The 16,076-nt window shown below is 33.9% G+C and overlaps 1 protein-coding gene across 7 annotated transcripts in view; it reads right to left on the bottom strand.

Moving 5' to 3' along the window:
• Positions 1-1,446: 1,446 nt before the first annotated feature.
• FAR1 (fatty acyl-CoA reductase 1) overlaps positions 1,447-16,076 on the bottom strand; it is a 67,309-nt gene continuing 52,679 nt past the window's right edge. For all 7 annotated transcript variants that reach the window (XM_038569086.1, XM_038569084.1, XM_038569083.1 and 4 more), the window contains exons 10-12: positions 11,710-11,839; positions 5,850-5,977; positions 1,447-4,347 (exon numbers count right to left, since the gene is read on the bottom strand). In XM_038569086.1, coding sequence (XP_038425014.1) covers positions 4,185-4,347; positions 5,850-5,977; positions 11,710-11,839 — 421 coding nt within the window. In that variant the 3' untranslated portion in view covers positions 1,447-4,184. The remainder of the gene's footprint in view (positions 4,348-5,849; positions 5,978-11,709; positions 11,840-16,076) is intronic.

The following is a 16,076-nucleotide window of genomic DNA, read 5'->3' as shown; positions in this document are numbered from 1 at the left end:
ATAAAACCAAAAAGCAGCTCTAATATTAGAATGAGTCATATGAAAGTCTTAGATCTTATTAGGTCTAAGACAATCAAATATTAGCATTTTTATATGGTTCAGTCCAACACTTTCTAGTTATTCCTTGGCCACAAAATCTCAAGGGAGGTTCTCTACAGATATATGCACAAGAGACGGAGAGCAAGAATGTGTTAGGTTTTCTGTACAACTAGCAGAAAATAATATAATTCTGCCTCCAAACCATCTTTGGAGGGCACCTAATTCAACCCCATGAAGCTGCAGCATGGAGAAGTTAAACATCTAGCAGAAAATCGTAAGGCAAATATTTCAAAGAGAGTAACTATGAATATTTGTATATTTTAATGAATTCAGAAAAATCTCCATTGCCTCTCTTCTTGTATAAAATCATAGGTAGTGTCTGTGGTCTGTGATCAAAAAAAAAAAAAAAAAAGAAAGAAAGAAAGAAAGATAAGAAAGACATTTATAGCCTTATTCCTCTGAGTTCAGGCCCACAGTAAAGATATTAAATTCAAACTCATCATCTTATGTTTTTCTATATAAATGTATTTTAGAGCCATCAACTTGCAAAAGGAGCACGTCAAACTTAATGTTACTCAAATTTTTCTTTAATAAAAAAAAATCAAAGGAATTATTTAACAATTATGCACAACTATGCTCAAATGACAAAGATGATTAGCTTAGGAATCTTAAGAGTAACAAATAGAAGAGCATACCACCATAGGAAAAAAAGATAAATTCATTCTATGACTAGAAAATGCTTTAAGATAAAAACATTAATTCAATAAGAAAATAGTTTGTATTTCTTTTATCACAAAGACTATAAGTTTAATTAACTCATTCCTATATCAAACTATGCAGCATACCTTCCTGTCTCTAGTTTCTCATGCAAAAGGTTAGAGAGTTTTTCTCAAAGTAGAGCAAATCAGTGTTAATGGTTTCAAGTGAGGGCTTGGAGGCAGCCTGGAAAGCATTTGTGGAAGGCCATTTACACTCACCTGAACCCAGCCCAATGCCTTCTTTCTTATAGTTAATCTCTATTACTAATGAGGGATTCCCCATCCTTACTCAACAGATAAATTACTACAAATGTACCTATAAATTAAAAGGATATTCAACGTGGAGGAGAGTAGCTGGAGCCTAAATGGGACCCTGGCAGTCTCCTGGTATTATTTTTGGAAAAAACTATCTCATTCCAGATAATATGTAAAAATAATACTTTAATGAAAGGTATTCATTCTATGCTTCCCCTAAAATGCTTGTAAGAAACTCAATTAAATAACATTAGGATACAAGAGGTAATAAGTGCATCTAAAAAAAGGTAAGTAGTATACATGAGGCCTGCTTCTTGTAATTCTAACCACATTACCTTATGGGTAATTTTCAGTAAACTTTTCAGGATAATTACTGTAAAAATACAATAAATACTATACTGGAAATATAGGGATTCATTTATTACTTTTTGGTTTACAAACAAAGGCACCCAATAATGCTTCTATTTACTTCTTATAAAAGATTATCAATTTACATTTAAAACAAAAAGCAAAAAACCCTGAACCAGTTCCTACAGACACACACAAAAAAAGGGGAGAAAATTAGATTTTTTTTCCTCCCTGCTTCCAAGCTTTATTACCATTTTTATACCATGTTTATACCATTCTTAAGTCAAAGAACGTATTGCCGTGCTTCTTTGTTGAGTTTTAAAACATGTTAATGTTGCCAAGTCAAATTTCAATATAGCCACAAATCATGTCACAATTGACAAATGCACAGAATCAAGAGTGAAGAGCGGGGAAAAAAACCAAATGTTTTACAATATAGCTTTATCAAATGAATTGAACAAAGTATTAAATATAATTTATTAGGCTATCATGTTAGAAACCGAGTTTGTGTAGAAAATATAATCAAACAGAACTAAAAACCATGTCTAGCAAATGATACAAACAAAAATGATTTCCAAAGTCTTTGAGTTAAGCTTAGTCTAGTTGGTGGAGATTAATAACCTATATGCTCTTCATACTAATTTTAGAACTAAGTTCTAAAATGACATACTAATTTATTCATTAGCTTCTTCTGACAACAGAATGCTAAACACACACACAACATTAATGCAGTGGCCTCAGCACCCATTCCAGCTAGCATTTCTTTACATTGGATTACAATGACACAGTCAGAAAACATACCCCCCTCTGTACTTCACATGCCTGTCAAAGTTGTACCTGATTCTTCTGTAAAATACAAAAACAATTCATCTGATTCTAAGTATATTCGGCAGAAGAATAAACATACAAATGTTAGCATGTTTTCAACACATTATGGAAATGTATTTGGAGATGGAGTACTCAATGTATAGAGCATCTAGAGTTAATTAGTGGGCCACTTTAAATTAAAGGCATCATCATTTATTCCATTTTCAGACACTGTCATGGTCTCTCACACCTTACACAAGGTATGGTCCTAGACCAGAGACTTAGTATCATTTCAAAGAATATATATTTATTTATATACATATTTCTTTTAAAATAACGTTTAAAAGTTTTACTACAGAAAATCTGGCTTCAACATGGAAGCATTTTTCCTTTTCAAGATTACGCACCTGCATGGAAGAAGGTGGTTTCATTTACATTTAGTTTTTTCACAATAACAAAATAAGCTTCTTACACATTGCATTTAAATTGACAGAAAATTAAGATGTAAAGTTTATGTAACTTTTTGTATTGTGAACTGACCTCATTAGACACATTCAAGATAACTGTTGATGATTTAAATATAGTACAACTTGATCAGCTAAATTAGAACATGTTATGCTGATCAATGTTAAACCAAATGTATGTTAAGCAGTAAGGACAGTTAACTACTATTAAGATTTAAAGGGAATAATAATGTATCATTAAAATATACATTAATTTTCTTGCTATTACTTGTTTCTATAATGCATTTCTTTCTAAAGCTAAAACTACATGCAGAAAAAAATAAATGATATCTTGAAACTCATTCAATAGTTTGCGACCTTATGTGGTATGTAAATAAAGTCTTTATTTAATTTTATACACGTTATTTTATGCACTATTTTATTTTTCTTGAAGGAATTCAGCTCTCAAGGTCAAAAGTTTAGTATGTGTTTACACACATGTGAGAACATTTTCTTAATGTTATGACTACCTGCAAATACATTCTTCCATAATAAAGCACTTTCATTTTCACTGGAAAGACGGTATAAGTCTTTTAGAAGTCCTATTAATAAAATGTATAAAGGGGAGAGCGCACAAATATGGTGAATCCCTCCCCACCTGCACCCCCTTTGCCAAAGTCTCAAGAAATTCTCCAACTTTAAAACATAAAATTTCACAGGACTGATTTTTATTTGGTCATAATGTGGACAAGAAAAGTGTATGCCTATTGTTTTTGATACTAACAGCCTTATTGATATCATTCTCATTTTCCTTCAAAAAATACAGAGCATATGTTGATATGGATTCTCAAACCCATGTAGATCCAGTAAGACCATTAGAATAATATATGGCCTTCTGATTATGGAAGTAACTGTTTATTCAAAATAATGTGCATCAGACTGCTAATCAGAGAAAGGAAAATGAGAACATGTCTTTCATTCATGTTGGAGACCTCTCAATAACGTACAGAATGATGTGAAAATAGTTTGGCTATAGTTTTAACAAAACTAAAACCCACTTCAACTGATGAAAAATATCAAACACTGAAGAATTAAATATCTACCAACTTAGCTAAGTATTCCTGTCCAAATAAATGCTTTCCACTGCACTATATATTAGAGTTAGAAATTCACTATATGTTAAGGCATATTTTAATTAATATGTTCCAGAATTGCACAGTTATACTGGTCAGTGTTCCTATTTCCCCACTCCTACCCTCACCCTACCCCTTGTCCCCAGGGATCAAAATGTTAAATCTTGGTTTTGGTGGCTATCGTAGATTTGAGCTGGCATAACCACAGTGTGTTCAATAGATTTTTATAAGCATAAACATTAAAATGTTACATAAAATGTACCATACTTTACTCCACACTCTGATCTAAGATGTAAGATGGTTTAATGTCTTGACAAAAGGTGAGATGACTTAAGTACATTTTACATTTTGTGCATTTAGACCACCATATGCATAGATGTTCTAATGCTAAATTCTTGTCTTCAGTATCTCATAGTGCTGGATGCTCGAAAGTATGACAGAAACTTGTAACACAGACTAACCACAAAGTACCAGATGTTTCTTGCCATTTGCGATCTTGCAATAAAAATGCGCCAAATCAGGATCACAAGGATAGTATTAAAACCATACCGTATGTTCCTCAACCTGGAAAGCAAATCAAGAGACATATCAGACAATGTTTCTAGAATAAAATATTATTGGATGGCAGATAATCAGTGCTGTTTTCAAATCCAGTATTAATTTGAAATTTATTTGAAAACGAACTGGAAACCCTTAAGAAGTTAGAAAGTGAGCAAAAGTCAAGCAAACATGACCATGCAGTCCATCAAATGCCACATTACCTTTATTAACAATGAATAACACAAAGCTTTTCTATGACAGTATATTTGGGATGCAAATTTATTCATTCAACAAGGATTACTGAGCATCTTCCTGTGTGACCAGTCTAAATATATTGTAGGTAAACAGTCATGCCCCTTGTACTTCTGGAACTTCCTATCTAAGCTAAAAAGGTTTGTTCATGATATACATCATTTTCTAGACAAAAATAAACATTTTTTTAACATCTGTGGGTACTGCCAAGTGGTCAGACAAGTGAACTTCTTTAGTTATACTGTCACATGATCAAAGGTCAAATGAGGACAAATCCTCACCATGAATGAAACATGGCACTAGTCTATTTAGGAGGACTCTCCCCTTCTCAAAGAGTAATATTAATGTTATCATGTTCATGTTTCAAAACGTTTTTTATAATTTTAATGGTTTTAGAAAAGAATACAAATGTTCAGATATGTAACAATGTTACATAAATTCCATGAACTTCAATAGGCAGTCCAAGATAGGACTATAACATACAAACAATATAAAAAAACAAAAAAGTCTTGAATTAGGAGTTAAAGATAAGTATTCTAGTTTCCTTTGCTACTGAATACATATGGCTTAGGCAAACACAACTTCCATAAGCTTCACTTTCCTCAACTACACAACTAGCTGCCCTGCAAAGCCTCATACAAGTTAGGGACACATGAAGAATCATAGGTCTTGAGAATTGTTATAAAAATTGTTATTATAAAAACATCAAATCGAAGAGGTTACTACTGAAATTAATTGCATCTCTGAATTATGGGATAACAATGATTTTTCCTGTATTTTCTGAGCTTTTTAAAAAAAATCAGTATATATGACTTTTCTAAGGGAATGATTATAACGCTGGTTTTAAAAACAATGAAAAAATTCTATGCCGAATGATGTATTATTTTATCTTTTCCTCTTCCAAAGATGCATTTGACTGGGACAACAACAAAACAAAAACTCCTTCAAATAAATTACCTTTAGTTTAAAATACACTTTTATTTTCCCCTAATATATTTATTTCTTCAGCATAGAAGAAAAGATAACAGTGATTTTCAAAACTAAATTCCACCTGAAATTAGTGCTAAGGAACAATATAAATTGATAAAATAACATTTCAACAATCTTAGGCTAAGTTAATACTATCATAGTTTCAGTCTAAAGGTAAGCACTTTTCCTAAATGCAATATATTATGTTAGTAATATCTTTCATTCAATATACCAGCTTACCAAAAAAATTGTGTAATGTTTCATAAGGAAGACAAGATGAAATCAAGCCGATGTAAGCAACTTACTTGTTCAGATGTTTTCTAGCTGCAGGAAGGCCAGACATTTCTTCATTCAATACATATTTCTTAGTTCCCATGCAGTAGTTCTCTATATATTCTGCCCAATGTAACTGCCGTACATCAATATTAAAGGTCTATAAAAAGAAAGAAAGAAACAAAAAACCTACTGGTTACCTCCTTGAATAATTTTTTCACAACTAGTTAAAAATTCACCCTATCTAAAATTTTTTCAAGATTTATTTATTTGAGAGAGAGAGAGATAAAGAGAGGAGGGGAAGGGGCAAGAAAGAAAACCCAAGTGGACTCCCTGCTGAACACGGAGCCCAACACAGATCTTGATCTCAGGACCCAGGAGACCATGACCTGAGGTGAAATCAATAGTCAGAAGCTTAACTGATTGAGCCACCCAGGAGCCCCCAAAATTCACACTTTCTTAAAGGCTAGTTCCATATGGCAAGATTACAAAATGTTTATGATATTAACTTTTAAAATCTTACTGCCATTCACAAAGAAATTCTTATCTCTATTTTATACTTTCCACTAAACACAGAAACATTTCAGAAGATAATCTGAAAACTCATGTCAGCATTTAAAAAGAAGTATAAGAAGTATAAGGAGAAAGAAACTTGTACCATTAAAAAAAAGATAAAATTCCATTGTCCAAATAATCTATGTACCCCTCACCACTTTATACATGTACTAATACATTTATTTCCAGTTTATTTCTACCTACAGTATTACTTTTTAAACACCGTGCATAACATACAGAATACTTTTCCTATAGAACAGTGATGACATCAAGAGAAAGAATATGTTATGAAAGTTGGCTTAGAAGGTTAGGTAACTAAGGAGGCCATTTGATGACAAGGATGGACAAATCTAGAAAAGAAAGCTCTACAAAAATGTTACTTCGTGACAAAATAAAGAGGGGTATGCACTGCTCAGTGCTTCTCCATACACAATCAGATAATTTTTTTAGAGTAATAAACAGATCATTCAGTTTACTATCACCTAATTTTTTTTTTAAAGATTTTATTTATTTATTCATGAGACAGAGAGAGAGAGGCAGAAACACAGGCAGAGGGAGAAGCAGGCTCCATGCAGGGAGCCTGACGTGGGACTCGATCCCGGGTCCCCAGGATTAGGCCCTGGGCTGAAGGCTGCGCTAAACCACTGAGCCACCCGGGCTGCCCTACTATCACTTATTTGAAAATACCAAGTTGTAGACCAAAAAAAAACTACCATAAATAAGACATTAAAGTAACACTGCACTAAAATGGAGACTTGACTTCAGATAGGAGATTTTATGAGAAGTCATTACATATGTATAATTGGATTCCCACAAGAAAAGTGGAAAAGAGTAGAAGAGAAGCACTATCTGAGAAAACAACAGCTGGAAATTACCCCAAAATGATGACACATAAGCCACAGATTCAAAACACACATACACCACATATATATATGTATCTGAGCACATCAAAGTAAAACTGTTGAAAATCAAAGATGAAAATTTTAAAGACAGCAGGAAAAGGTGTTATAGATTACCTCCAAAGGGACAAGTATTAAACTCAAAAGAAGCAATGGAAGCCAATGTCTTCCAGTGCTTGAAGAAAACTGTTAACATACAATTCCATACCAGTGAAAATATCTTTGACAAATAAAGATGTTACCAGAAGAATAAAAACTGAAACAATGAGACATTAGCAGATGACTCACACTAGATGAAGTACTCTAAAGGGTATTCTTGAAGTAGAATGAACATGATTCCAGATTGAAGTCTGGAGGTGGAAGATGAAATGAAGAGCAATGAGAGGACAATCGATGCTGGTAAATCTATGTGAATACTTACAGCACAGATTGTAATAAGAATAATGATTGTGAGACATATAAACACACATGCAGAATTATTATTTTTTTTTTTAATGTTTTTTTTTTTTTTTATTATTTATTTATGATAGGCACACAGTGAGAGAGAGAGGCAGAGACACAGGCAGAGGGAGAAGCAGGCTCCATGCACCGGGAGCCCGACATGGGATTCGATCCCGGGTCTCCAGGATCGCGCCCTGGGCCAAAGGCAGGCGCCAAACCGCTGCGCCACCCAGGGATCCCCACATGCAGAATTAAAATATGTATTGGTCCTTGTGTTATCCAAAACAAAAGGCAGAAGTATCAGTATTATACTAGTCTTTGATAAAGTAAGGAAGGATGCTGTAATCTCTAGAGTAACCTACTAATACAACTGAAAAAGAATATATTTCTGTGTAACTGATACAGATGGGAAAATATAAAATTGTAAAACATAACTCAAAGAGAACAAAAAAAAAAAGAAGTTAAAACAAGTAAGACAAATAGAAAGCACCAAAAGTTATATTTAAATAAAATATCATCAGAAATTACATTATGGATTAGGTCTTCCAAATAACAGTCCAAAACTGTCTGACTGGAAAAAAAAAAAAAAACCCACTATACGCTGCTTAGAAGAGAAATATCTGAAAGGTAAGGATACAGAAAAGTTGAAAATACAAGGTCAGAGAAAGATATACCTTCTTACCAACAATCTATGAGAACTCCCACTGGCCAGGGCTTTACCAGAAGGGTATATTGGCAAGGTTTGTATTTTTGCAAACTGTTAAGTAGTAAATATCTCAGTGTAGTTTCAATTTGCACTTCCATTTGGATGAGTGAGGATGAGTATCTTTTCAAATGGTTAAGAATCACTTGCATTTATTCTTCTGTAAACTGTTCATCTTCAGTGCATTTTCAGTAGGATTATTGACAATTTTTGCCATTTCTACACAAACTTTTATGTAATATGAAATGTATATTAACATTACATTGAGATAACACTATACGCTCACCAAAGTGGCTAAAATCAAAAATTAAAATGAAAAGGCCAACTCTTGGGAGGATGTAGATTAAGAGGAACTCTAATACACTGCCATAAATTGGTGCAACTACTTTGGAAAACTGTTTAGCATTATCAACTACACTGAACATACAAATACCCTTTGAGTCAAATACCGTTTGACTCAGCTACCATTCTATTGTAGATATAGATCCTATACAAATGTATACAAATTATTCCCAATAGCCGAAAACTGGAAATAACTCAAATATCTATCAACAGAAAAAGAAAAAAAACACTGTATGATACCATTTATATAAAGTCATAAATGGCTCTAGTTACCAGTAAGTGTTAGAATTCAAGATAGTTGTTACTTTGGTACGTAGTGATTGGGATGGGGCATGAAGGGATCTTCTGGGGATGATTATGTTCTATTTCTTCACCATAGAAAGTGAAATAGTGAATAGGAGAAAGTTCTATTTCTTAGAAAGTGAGGGTGATCACTAATAATCCACTGGGCAGCATGTGTTGTGCACTGGGATGGGTGGAGGGAAGATGGGAAGGAAGAAAGTAAGGAATCAGCAGAAGCCACAAATCTTTTAACCTGAGATTACCTGCAGGACGCTTGTCCCTTAGACCTTCTGCTTTGAAGGCTGCAGGCAAGGAGGAAGACTGGCTATAAAACCTATGGCCCCATAAATTAAGGAGTCTTACAGAATACTTCTGCAAAAAGGTAAAAATGCCAAAAGCTGTATCCTCAGAGCAAGAGTGGGAAAAAAGTAAACCCACCACACACATAAGTGGGCAGAAAAATTGTATACTTGATGCCTTTGTCATGTAGAACCAGTAGAATGAACTAAACCTCCACTATTTAATAGGGTAGCCATAAGCCACATGAATCACTGGGAAGTTGAAAGGGACCAGTCTGAACTGAGATGTGCTGGGGAGTATAAAATGTACACTGGGTTTCAAAGGGTCAGTATAAAAAAAATTGAAAGTATATCCTTTAAACGGTTCTTTAAATTTTAAGTAATTTTTAAATTTTTGTTTAAATTTTATCATATTATTTTGGACATATTAAACAAAACATTAATATTTTTAAGGAAAGAAGTGGAGAAAGGAAGATGAGACTGGGAAGATGAAAAAAAAAAAAAAAAAAACCTCTTTTGAGAAACTGTAAGCTAAAAACTTCATCAGATATTTCAAAGTGGTCCTGGCCTGTTAATGTCACCTGGCTAGTTAATGCTAACAGTCACCAGGCTACTAGCAGAAGAAGCAAGGGCAAATCCATATTGGAAAACTGCAATTTCAACACAGGCTTCAAAAAAATTCCCACAGAAATCTTTAAGGAATTTGAATTTACAGTCAAACAGTAAGAAATAAGAAACAAGGTGCCATGAGTGAGACCTAGCTTAAAAGGACAGATGGTCAGAGGCTATGTTGCACAGCCTTTAGAAATCTGGATTATCAAAAACAGAATTTAAAACAATTATGCCTACTATGTATCAAGAAAAAATATTCTAAAGATTTAAGAAATGTCTATAAGATTTGAAAAATACACCTAACTTCTAAAAATGAAAATATCTGAAACCCAAAATTTAAACGAAGTTTAGACATAGCTGAAAGACTGCCGTAGAACTTTGATTAATTATTAGTTCTTAGGCCAGAAAGAGAGATACAAAATATGAAATAAAAGTTAAAAGATATGGAGGAGAAGGGTAGTGGTTAAGGGTCTGCCTTCGGCTCGGGTCATGATCCTGGGGTCCTGGGATCAAGTCCCTCATCGGGCTACCCACAGGGAGCCTGCTTCTCCCTCTGCCTATGTGTCTGCCCCTCTCTCTTTCATGAATAAAGTCTTTGGGGGAAAAAAAAAAAGACCTGGAAGAGAGAATGATCTAAAATACATTAAAATTTCACAAGAAGACAAGAGAATGGTGAAGAGGCCGTATGTGAAGAAACAATGGTTAAGTATTTCCTGAACTGCTAACAGACATCAAACTTCAGATCCAGGAAGCCCACCGTGAAACAGAATATATTTTTAAAAAATTATACCCAGACATATTTATAGTGAAACTGCAGAATAGCAAAGAAAAACTCTCAAAAAGAGACAACAATAAGAGGTCACCCACAATGCAACAGCAAATAAGATGGATTTTTCCAACAGCAATAACAAAGCCAAATATTAAAGGAATATAAAAAAAAGTTATCTTTAATGTGCCAAAATCCTGTTACAGAAACAAGATTAAAATAAAGACATGTCAGACAATCAAACACTGAGAGTTCACTAACAGACCCCCTACTCCTCATATTCTGGGGAGATTTCAAGCTGAAAGAAAATGACCCTAACAATAAGATCTAATAGCAAAGACACTGGTAAGTATTGTTTACATCTAAATAAAACTAAACAAACTCATATCTACTTATAAGATTTAAATAGAGAACTAAAGTAATGTATAAACATGTATATTAGTGGGGTGGTAATTACAGCTCAAACACTTTAAGGTCCTAAATATCATTAAAGAAGAAGCTATAGAAATTGCTTAATTTAGACTTTGTTAGGTATGCATGTTGAAATACTTCAGGTAATCTCAAAAAGAATACATGTACAGAGCTTACGCTTCAAACTAACAGGGAAAAATATGGAATGATAAGACATGAACATATGAGTAAAACAATTTCGGAGAGGTTTTTCTTCTCAAAATTCAAAGAAAACAAAGTGGAGGAAAAATGAATAAAGAAGTCCAAGTTTTTTTGAATTTGACTAAAGGGAAAAAAGAATCAACATTTCAATTATACTTTAAAAGCACCTCTACCACTCTCAAATACATCATAAATTCTAAGATAAAGCAATTTTATTTTACCAACAATTACGACTGAAACTTTAATGAGACACTATAAACAGGTCAAATGTCTTTCTTGTTGCATACTGATTGTGGAAAATATCCAATTATTTCTCAGGTTGCTAATGGTTCTCCAATGAGTGTGCTACATATTTCCTAATATAAAACAGAAAATACTTGCCTTTTTATCTTCAGGGTTTAGTTGATTCATCAACATATTGACATTGTCAGTATTCCAAACCCAAGAATTACTTGTGAAATATTCAAGAAACACCATAGCTTTGTGAAGGCGAGTTATTGTTTTCATCATCCTGTATTGTAAGAAAAATGGACAGATTCAAAATTTGCATAGATTGTGAAAAATCTCATTACCACTCAGGGTACCAGTTTCTATATGGAGATCGTAACAGTAAAATTTTAATACATAATTCAGTAAGTATACCATATCACCAGAGAATAAGAATATTTCTGCATCTTGGAAGAACATTTTATAAATCCAAAATAAAAAAAAATTTAAGCAGCAGCAAATGAAGTTAATGCTGCCTAAACAGAGTTCTGTTGATATATGAAATTAATTTTCAAAGGAAATACAATAATTTAAGGTCAGATTTTCTACTGTAATCCTAAGCAAATAAATGAATTCAATTAGTATTCCCTTGCTTTCTGTTCCTTCAATCACATTTTAGTTCAGCTACAATTACTAAGATTTCCTGTGAATTCATAACATACGGTATTACATTATAATCTCAACTCTTCAGCATCACGGAGACAAAGTATACAGAAATATTCGTTTGCCATTTAATCAACTCTCTACATAGATTTTTAAAGTAACTTTTTCTTTAACCCAGACAGGTACCACTCTTGATTGTCTGAATGTGCTGTGAAATCAATGACTCATGCTGAAAACTTTCTGAAATAGATATTCAAGATATTCAATTAATTCCCCAAATCCCCTATTATCCATCCTTATAGAAATAAGAAGTTCAATATTTTTTGTTTGTTACTTTTTCAAAGGATGAGAGGCCTTAATCTTTAAATCTGTCATTTTATATTTCATGGCTCACTGTAAGTCATTGATATCATAACACTAACCATAGTAGTAACATCTACCAATAATAATTACCTATGATAAGTAGGAAAAGGGAAGAAAGAACTTTCTGAAATAAAACACACACCAAAAATTCCTGGCCTCTGATAAACAGAAAAATAATTCGTGGAAAAATATTTTAAAAGAATTCTATTATTTATTCCCACAATAAGGATTAGCATTTATATAGTTTAGAAAGTCCTAAAATCAGGGGTTTTAGAAATGGGAAAAATGAGAGAAAATTAGGACATTAGAAGTGGGGGAAAAGTCAAAACAGTAACATTAGCTAAGCAATTCTGAGGACACATTCAATATGTTTAGAAAGAAACCCTGAATCCAGAATTCTAAGAGAAAAGGAGGCAGCATGGACTATGCAAAGAAAAACTGTGGTTCATGCAAGAAAGTAATTCCAAAATAAAACTTCCATCAAACACGAAAAGAATTACTGAGCATCGAAGGCTGTATTTGGACAAGAATAGTTCAGACAGATAGAAAGCACACGGGGGGCGGGAGGGAAACAAGACATGCTCCTTGTAGAAAAGAGATTAGACCTTTTTTTCTCTCTAAAAAAAAAAAAAAAAAAAGAAAGAAAAAGAAAGAAAAGAAAACCAGAAAGATGTAACAGATCTGTAATTAAATCAGTATCTACTATCACAACCAGTACAGTACACTTGAATTACACACATACACATATTTGCTTAACATCATTTTCCAACAGACATATTAACAAGTTCTTCTTCCTAATTTTTTTTGTCACTGATAGTTCTCCCCTAGTCTCATCTTCAGATTCACTCAAGAGACAGAATTACCAGGCAACCAATCACTGATTCAGCCATTCAAAAATAGGATAAAAAAATTGGAAAGGGAGAAGGAAATTTGAAAGACCACATACATATGAAGTTCACAGAATATCAAGTGTAAAGTACTGGATTGAATAATATGAGGACAAAAAGAAAATTTAAACTTGACATAGTCACTCTTTGGTTCAAATGCCCTATGAGCAGATAGATGCCTGAGACTACATTGTCATGTATGTTCTGAGTATGTATTTATTTTTTATAATGGCAACCTGCAAAAAAATCATCAGAATCCTTTAGAGTAGGGCAAGATCTTAATGGTCATCTAGTCCAGGATTTGTCAACCTCAGCCCTACAGACATTTTGGTCCAAATAATTCTTTGCGGGGTGGGGGGGGGGAGGGGGGGCTGTCCTGTGCATTGTCAGATGTTCAGCATTCCTGGCCTCTACCCATTAGATGCCAGTAGCATAACATCTCTCAGCTGTAGTAACTAAAAATGTGCCCAAATATTTTCAAATGTTTCTTGATGTATGCCAAAACTGCCCTCCATTAACAACCAGAAAGATAAAAAAAATATCAGCTTCACAGAGGTTAAGCTAGAGAGAGTTAGATGAAATAACAAAAAAATTGGACAATGGAACCATTTTTCTAATGTCACTTTTAAGAGTGCTAAAGTATCTACTGCATTTCAAGAGCCAGAGTGAATAATTTATACTGCCTCCACTTGTGATAATACCATGCATCCTAGTCCCCAGTGACTGTCAACCAGGATTCCTTATGATGCATGTTTGAGTGGTACTTTTTATCATTATGTCAAGATACACAGTAAGTTAGATTTTATCTAGCTGACACACAGAATAATGTAAATAAATAAAGTGGACACCATGAATGACATGATTAACATAACTTTAGTGCAGGAGGAGGCATTATATTAGGGCCCCAATATAAGATATAAAGCCCAGTGCCTTGTTCAGTAAATATCTGAACAAATTAAATAATATAAATGATAAGATTTTGTATTTAACATTTACAAAACTACCTAAATAAAAACACTTCACTGGCTCTTATTGCTTTTAGACTATAAGCTCTCAGTGATCAGGGATCATTCCTGCTTTGATACTTAGTCTTGCACAGGACAAACCTCAGTTAAGAAGATACTCTACTTGCTGTTTCCTATTTGAAGCAGACTTTAAATTCCAAAGGTGATTACAATGTCATCTCCCTTCTCACATGCTCACCTACAGTAACACCCTGTCTTCCCATCAAGAGGTGAAGGTAACTTACAACCAATAAAATGAGGTAGAAATGACACTGGGTAACCTGCAAGGGTGGGTAAGAAAAAGCGATACACCGTTCTGCCTTGCTCACTGGAATACTCACGCTTGAAGACTTCAGTCGCCATATTTGCTGTCCAACTCCCCCTAAGGCTGCTTTGTTGAAGGAAGGCCAAATCAGTGCATGTGGAGAGATGGTGTAGAAAGGCTCTGAGACTACATGACATGAGAAAGATGCCCAGCCACTCCTGCTGCTCCGTATCCTTCCTTCTCTTTCCTACTCCCACGGTGTATCTGCTCCACTCCCTATCTGACTGCGTCCATTTGAAAGACCCTGAGCTAGAATCACTCAGGTAAAGCCTTCTAGAATTTCTGACCCACAGAAATCATGAGAGATAATTAAAATGACTGTTGTAAGATACTAAGATTGATGTCAATTATACAACTAGAAAAAAAAAAAGATCCTAAGTTTGAGGTGATCTGTCATGTAGCACAGGTCAAGGGACATATTTATCAGTACTTGGAATGAGGGGCTGCTATAATAAACAACCAAAACATGTAGTATTGGCTTTAGGATTAGGTATACAGAATCTGGAAGGCCCCTGAGGACACCACTGGTGAAACCTGGAAGGACCAAGAAAAGAATGTTAGTGGAAACTTTAAAGAGCTTTAAGGAAGATGATGGTGAGTGCTTGAAGGAAACTGGGAAAAATATTGTTGGAAGTTAGAACTAAATTGTTACTTCTGGTAAAATGAGAAATAAAAACTGTACCTAATAAATTTGATGATCTAGCCAAGATTTCCTCAAAGAGGATAAAGATGATCTTTTAAAAAATGAACCATCTGAGTAGAATTTGGAAGGAATGTAAAATGTCAGCCAGGGATTCTTTAAGAGACAGCCTCTGAGCACAGATCAAGTCCAGAATACAGATGTAAGATTCTTTGTTAAGACCTCAGAAAGATCTAAAATAATACCTCATAGAATCTTTCAGAAAAACAAAAGGCTCACTCCAATCTTAAAGACATGTCTCATAGAAACTACTGTCGAAAAGGCAGAACCTAAGAGTCTAAGGATTTAAGAGGCAGTGATCGAAGATCTAAGGGTGTTGTTCCATAGCAACCCCATAAAGAAGCCAAGATAGAAAAAGGCATGCCTCAAAGAGATTTGTGGGTATAGCTTTGGTCTAATGGAGTCGATTGTTTTAAACGAAATATGCGGAAAACCTGCACAGTTTTAAAAGGAATCACATCAGTTTACATGTAAAGAGACAGAGACAGTACAAAATGAAAAGAGGTCTCTAGATCAAGGGTCAGCAAACCAGAGCCTAGGGGCCAAAGCACCTGTAAATAAAGTTTTATTGGAATGTAGTCATGCTTATTCACTTACAT

Source organism: Canis lupus, chromosome 21, assembly GCF_011100685.1.
Source record: "Canis lupus familiaris isolate Mischka breed German Shepherd chromosome 21, alternate assembly UU_Cfam_GSD_1.0, whole genome shotgun sequence".
Taxonomy (NCBI): domain Eukaryota; kingdom Metazoa; phylum Chordata; class Mammalia; order Carnivora; family Canidae; genus Canis; species Canis lupus.
This window is presented reverse-complemented; position numbering and strand designations above follow the sequence as displayed.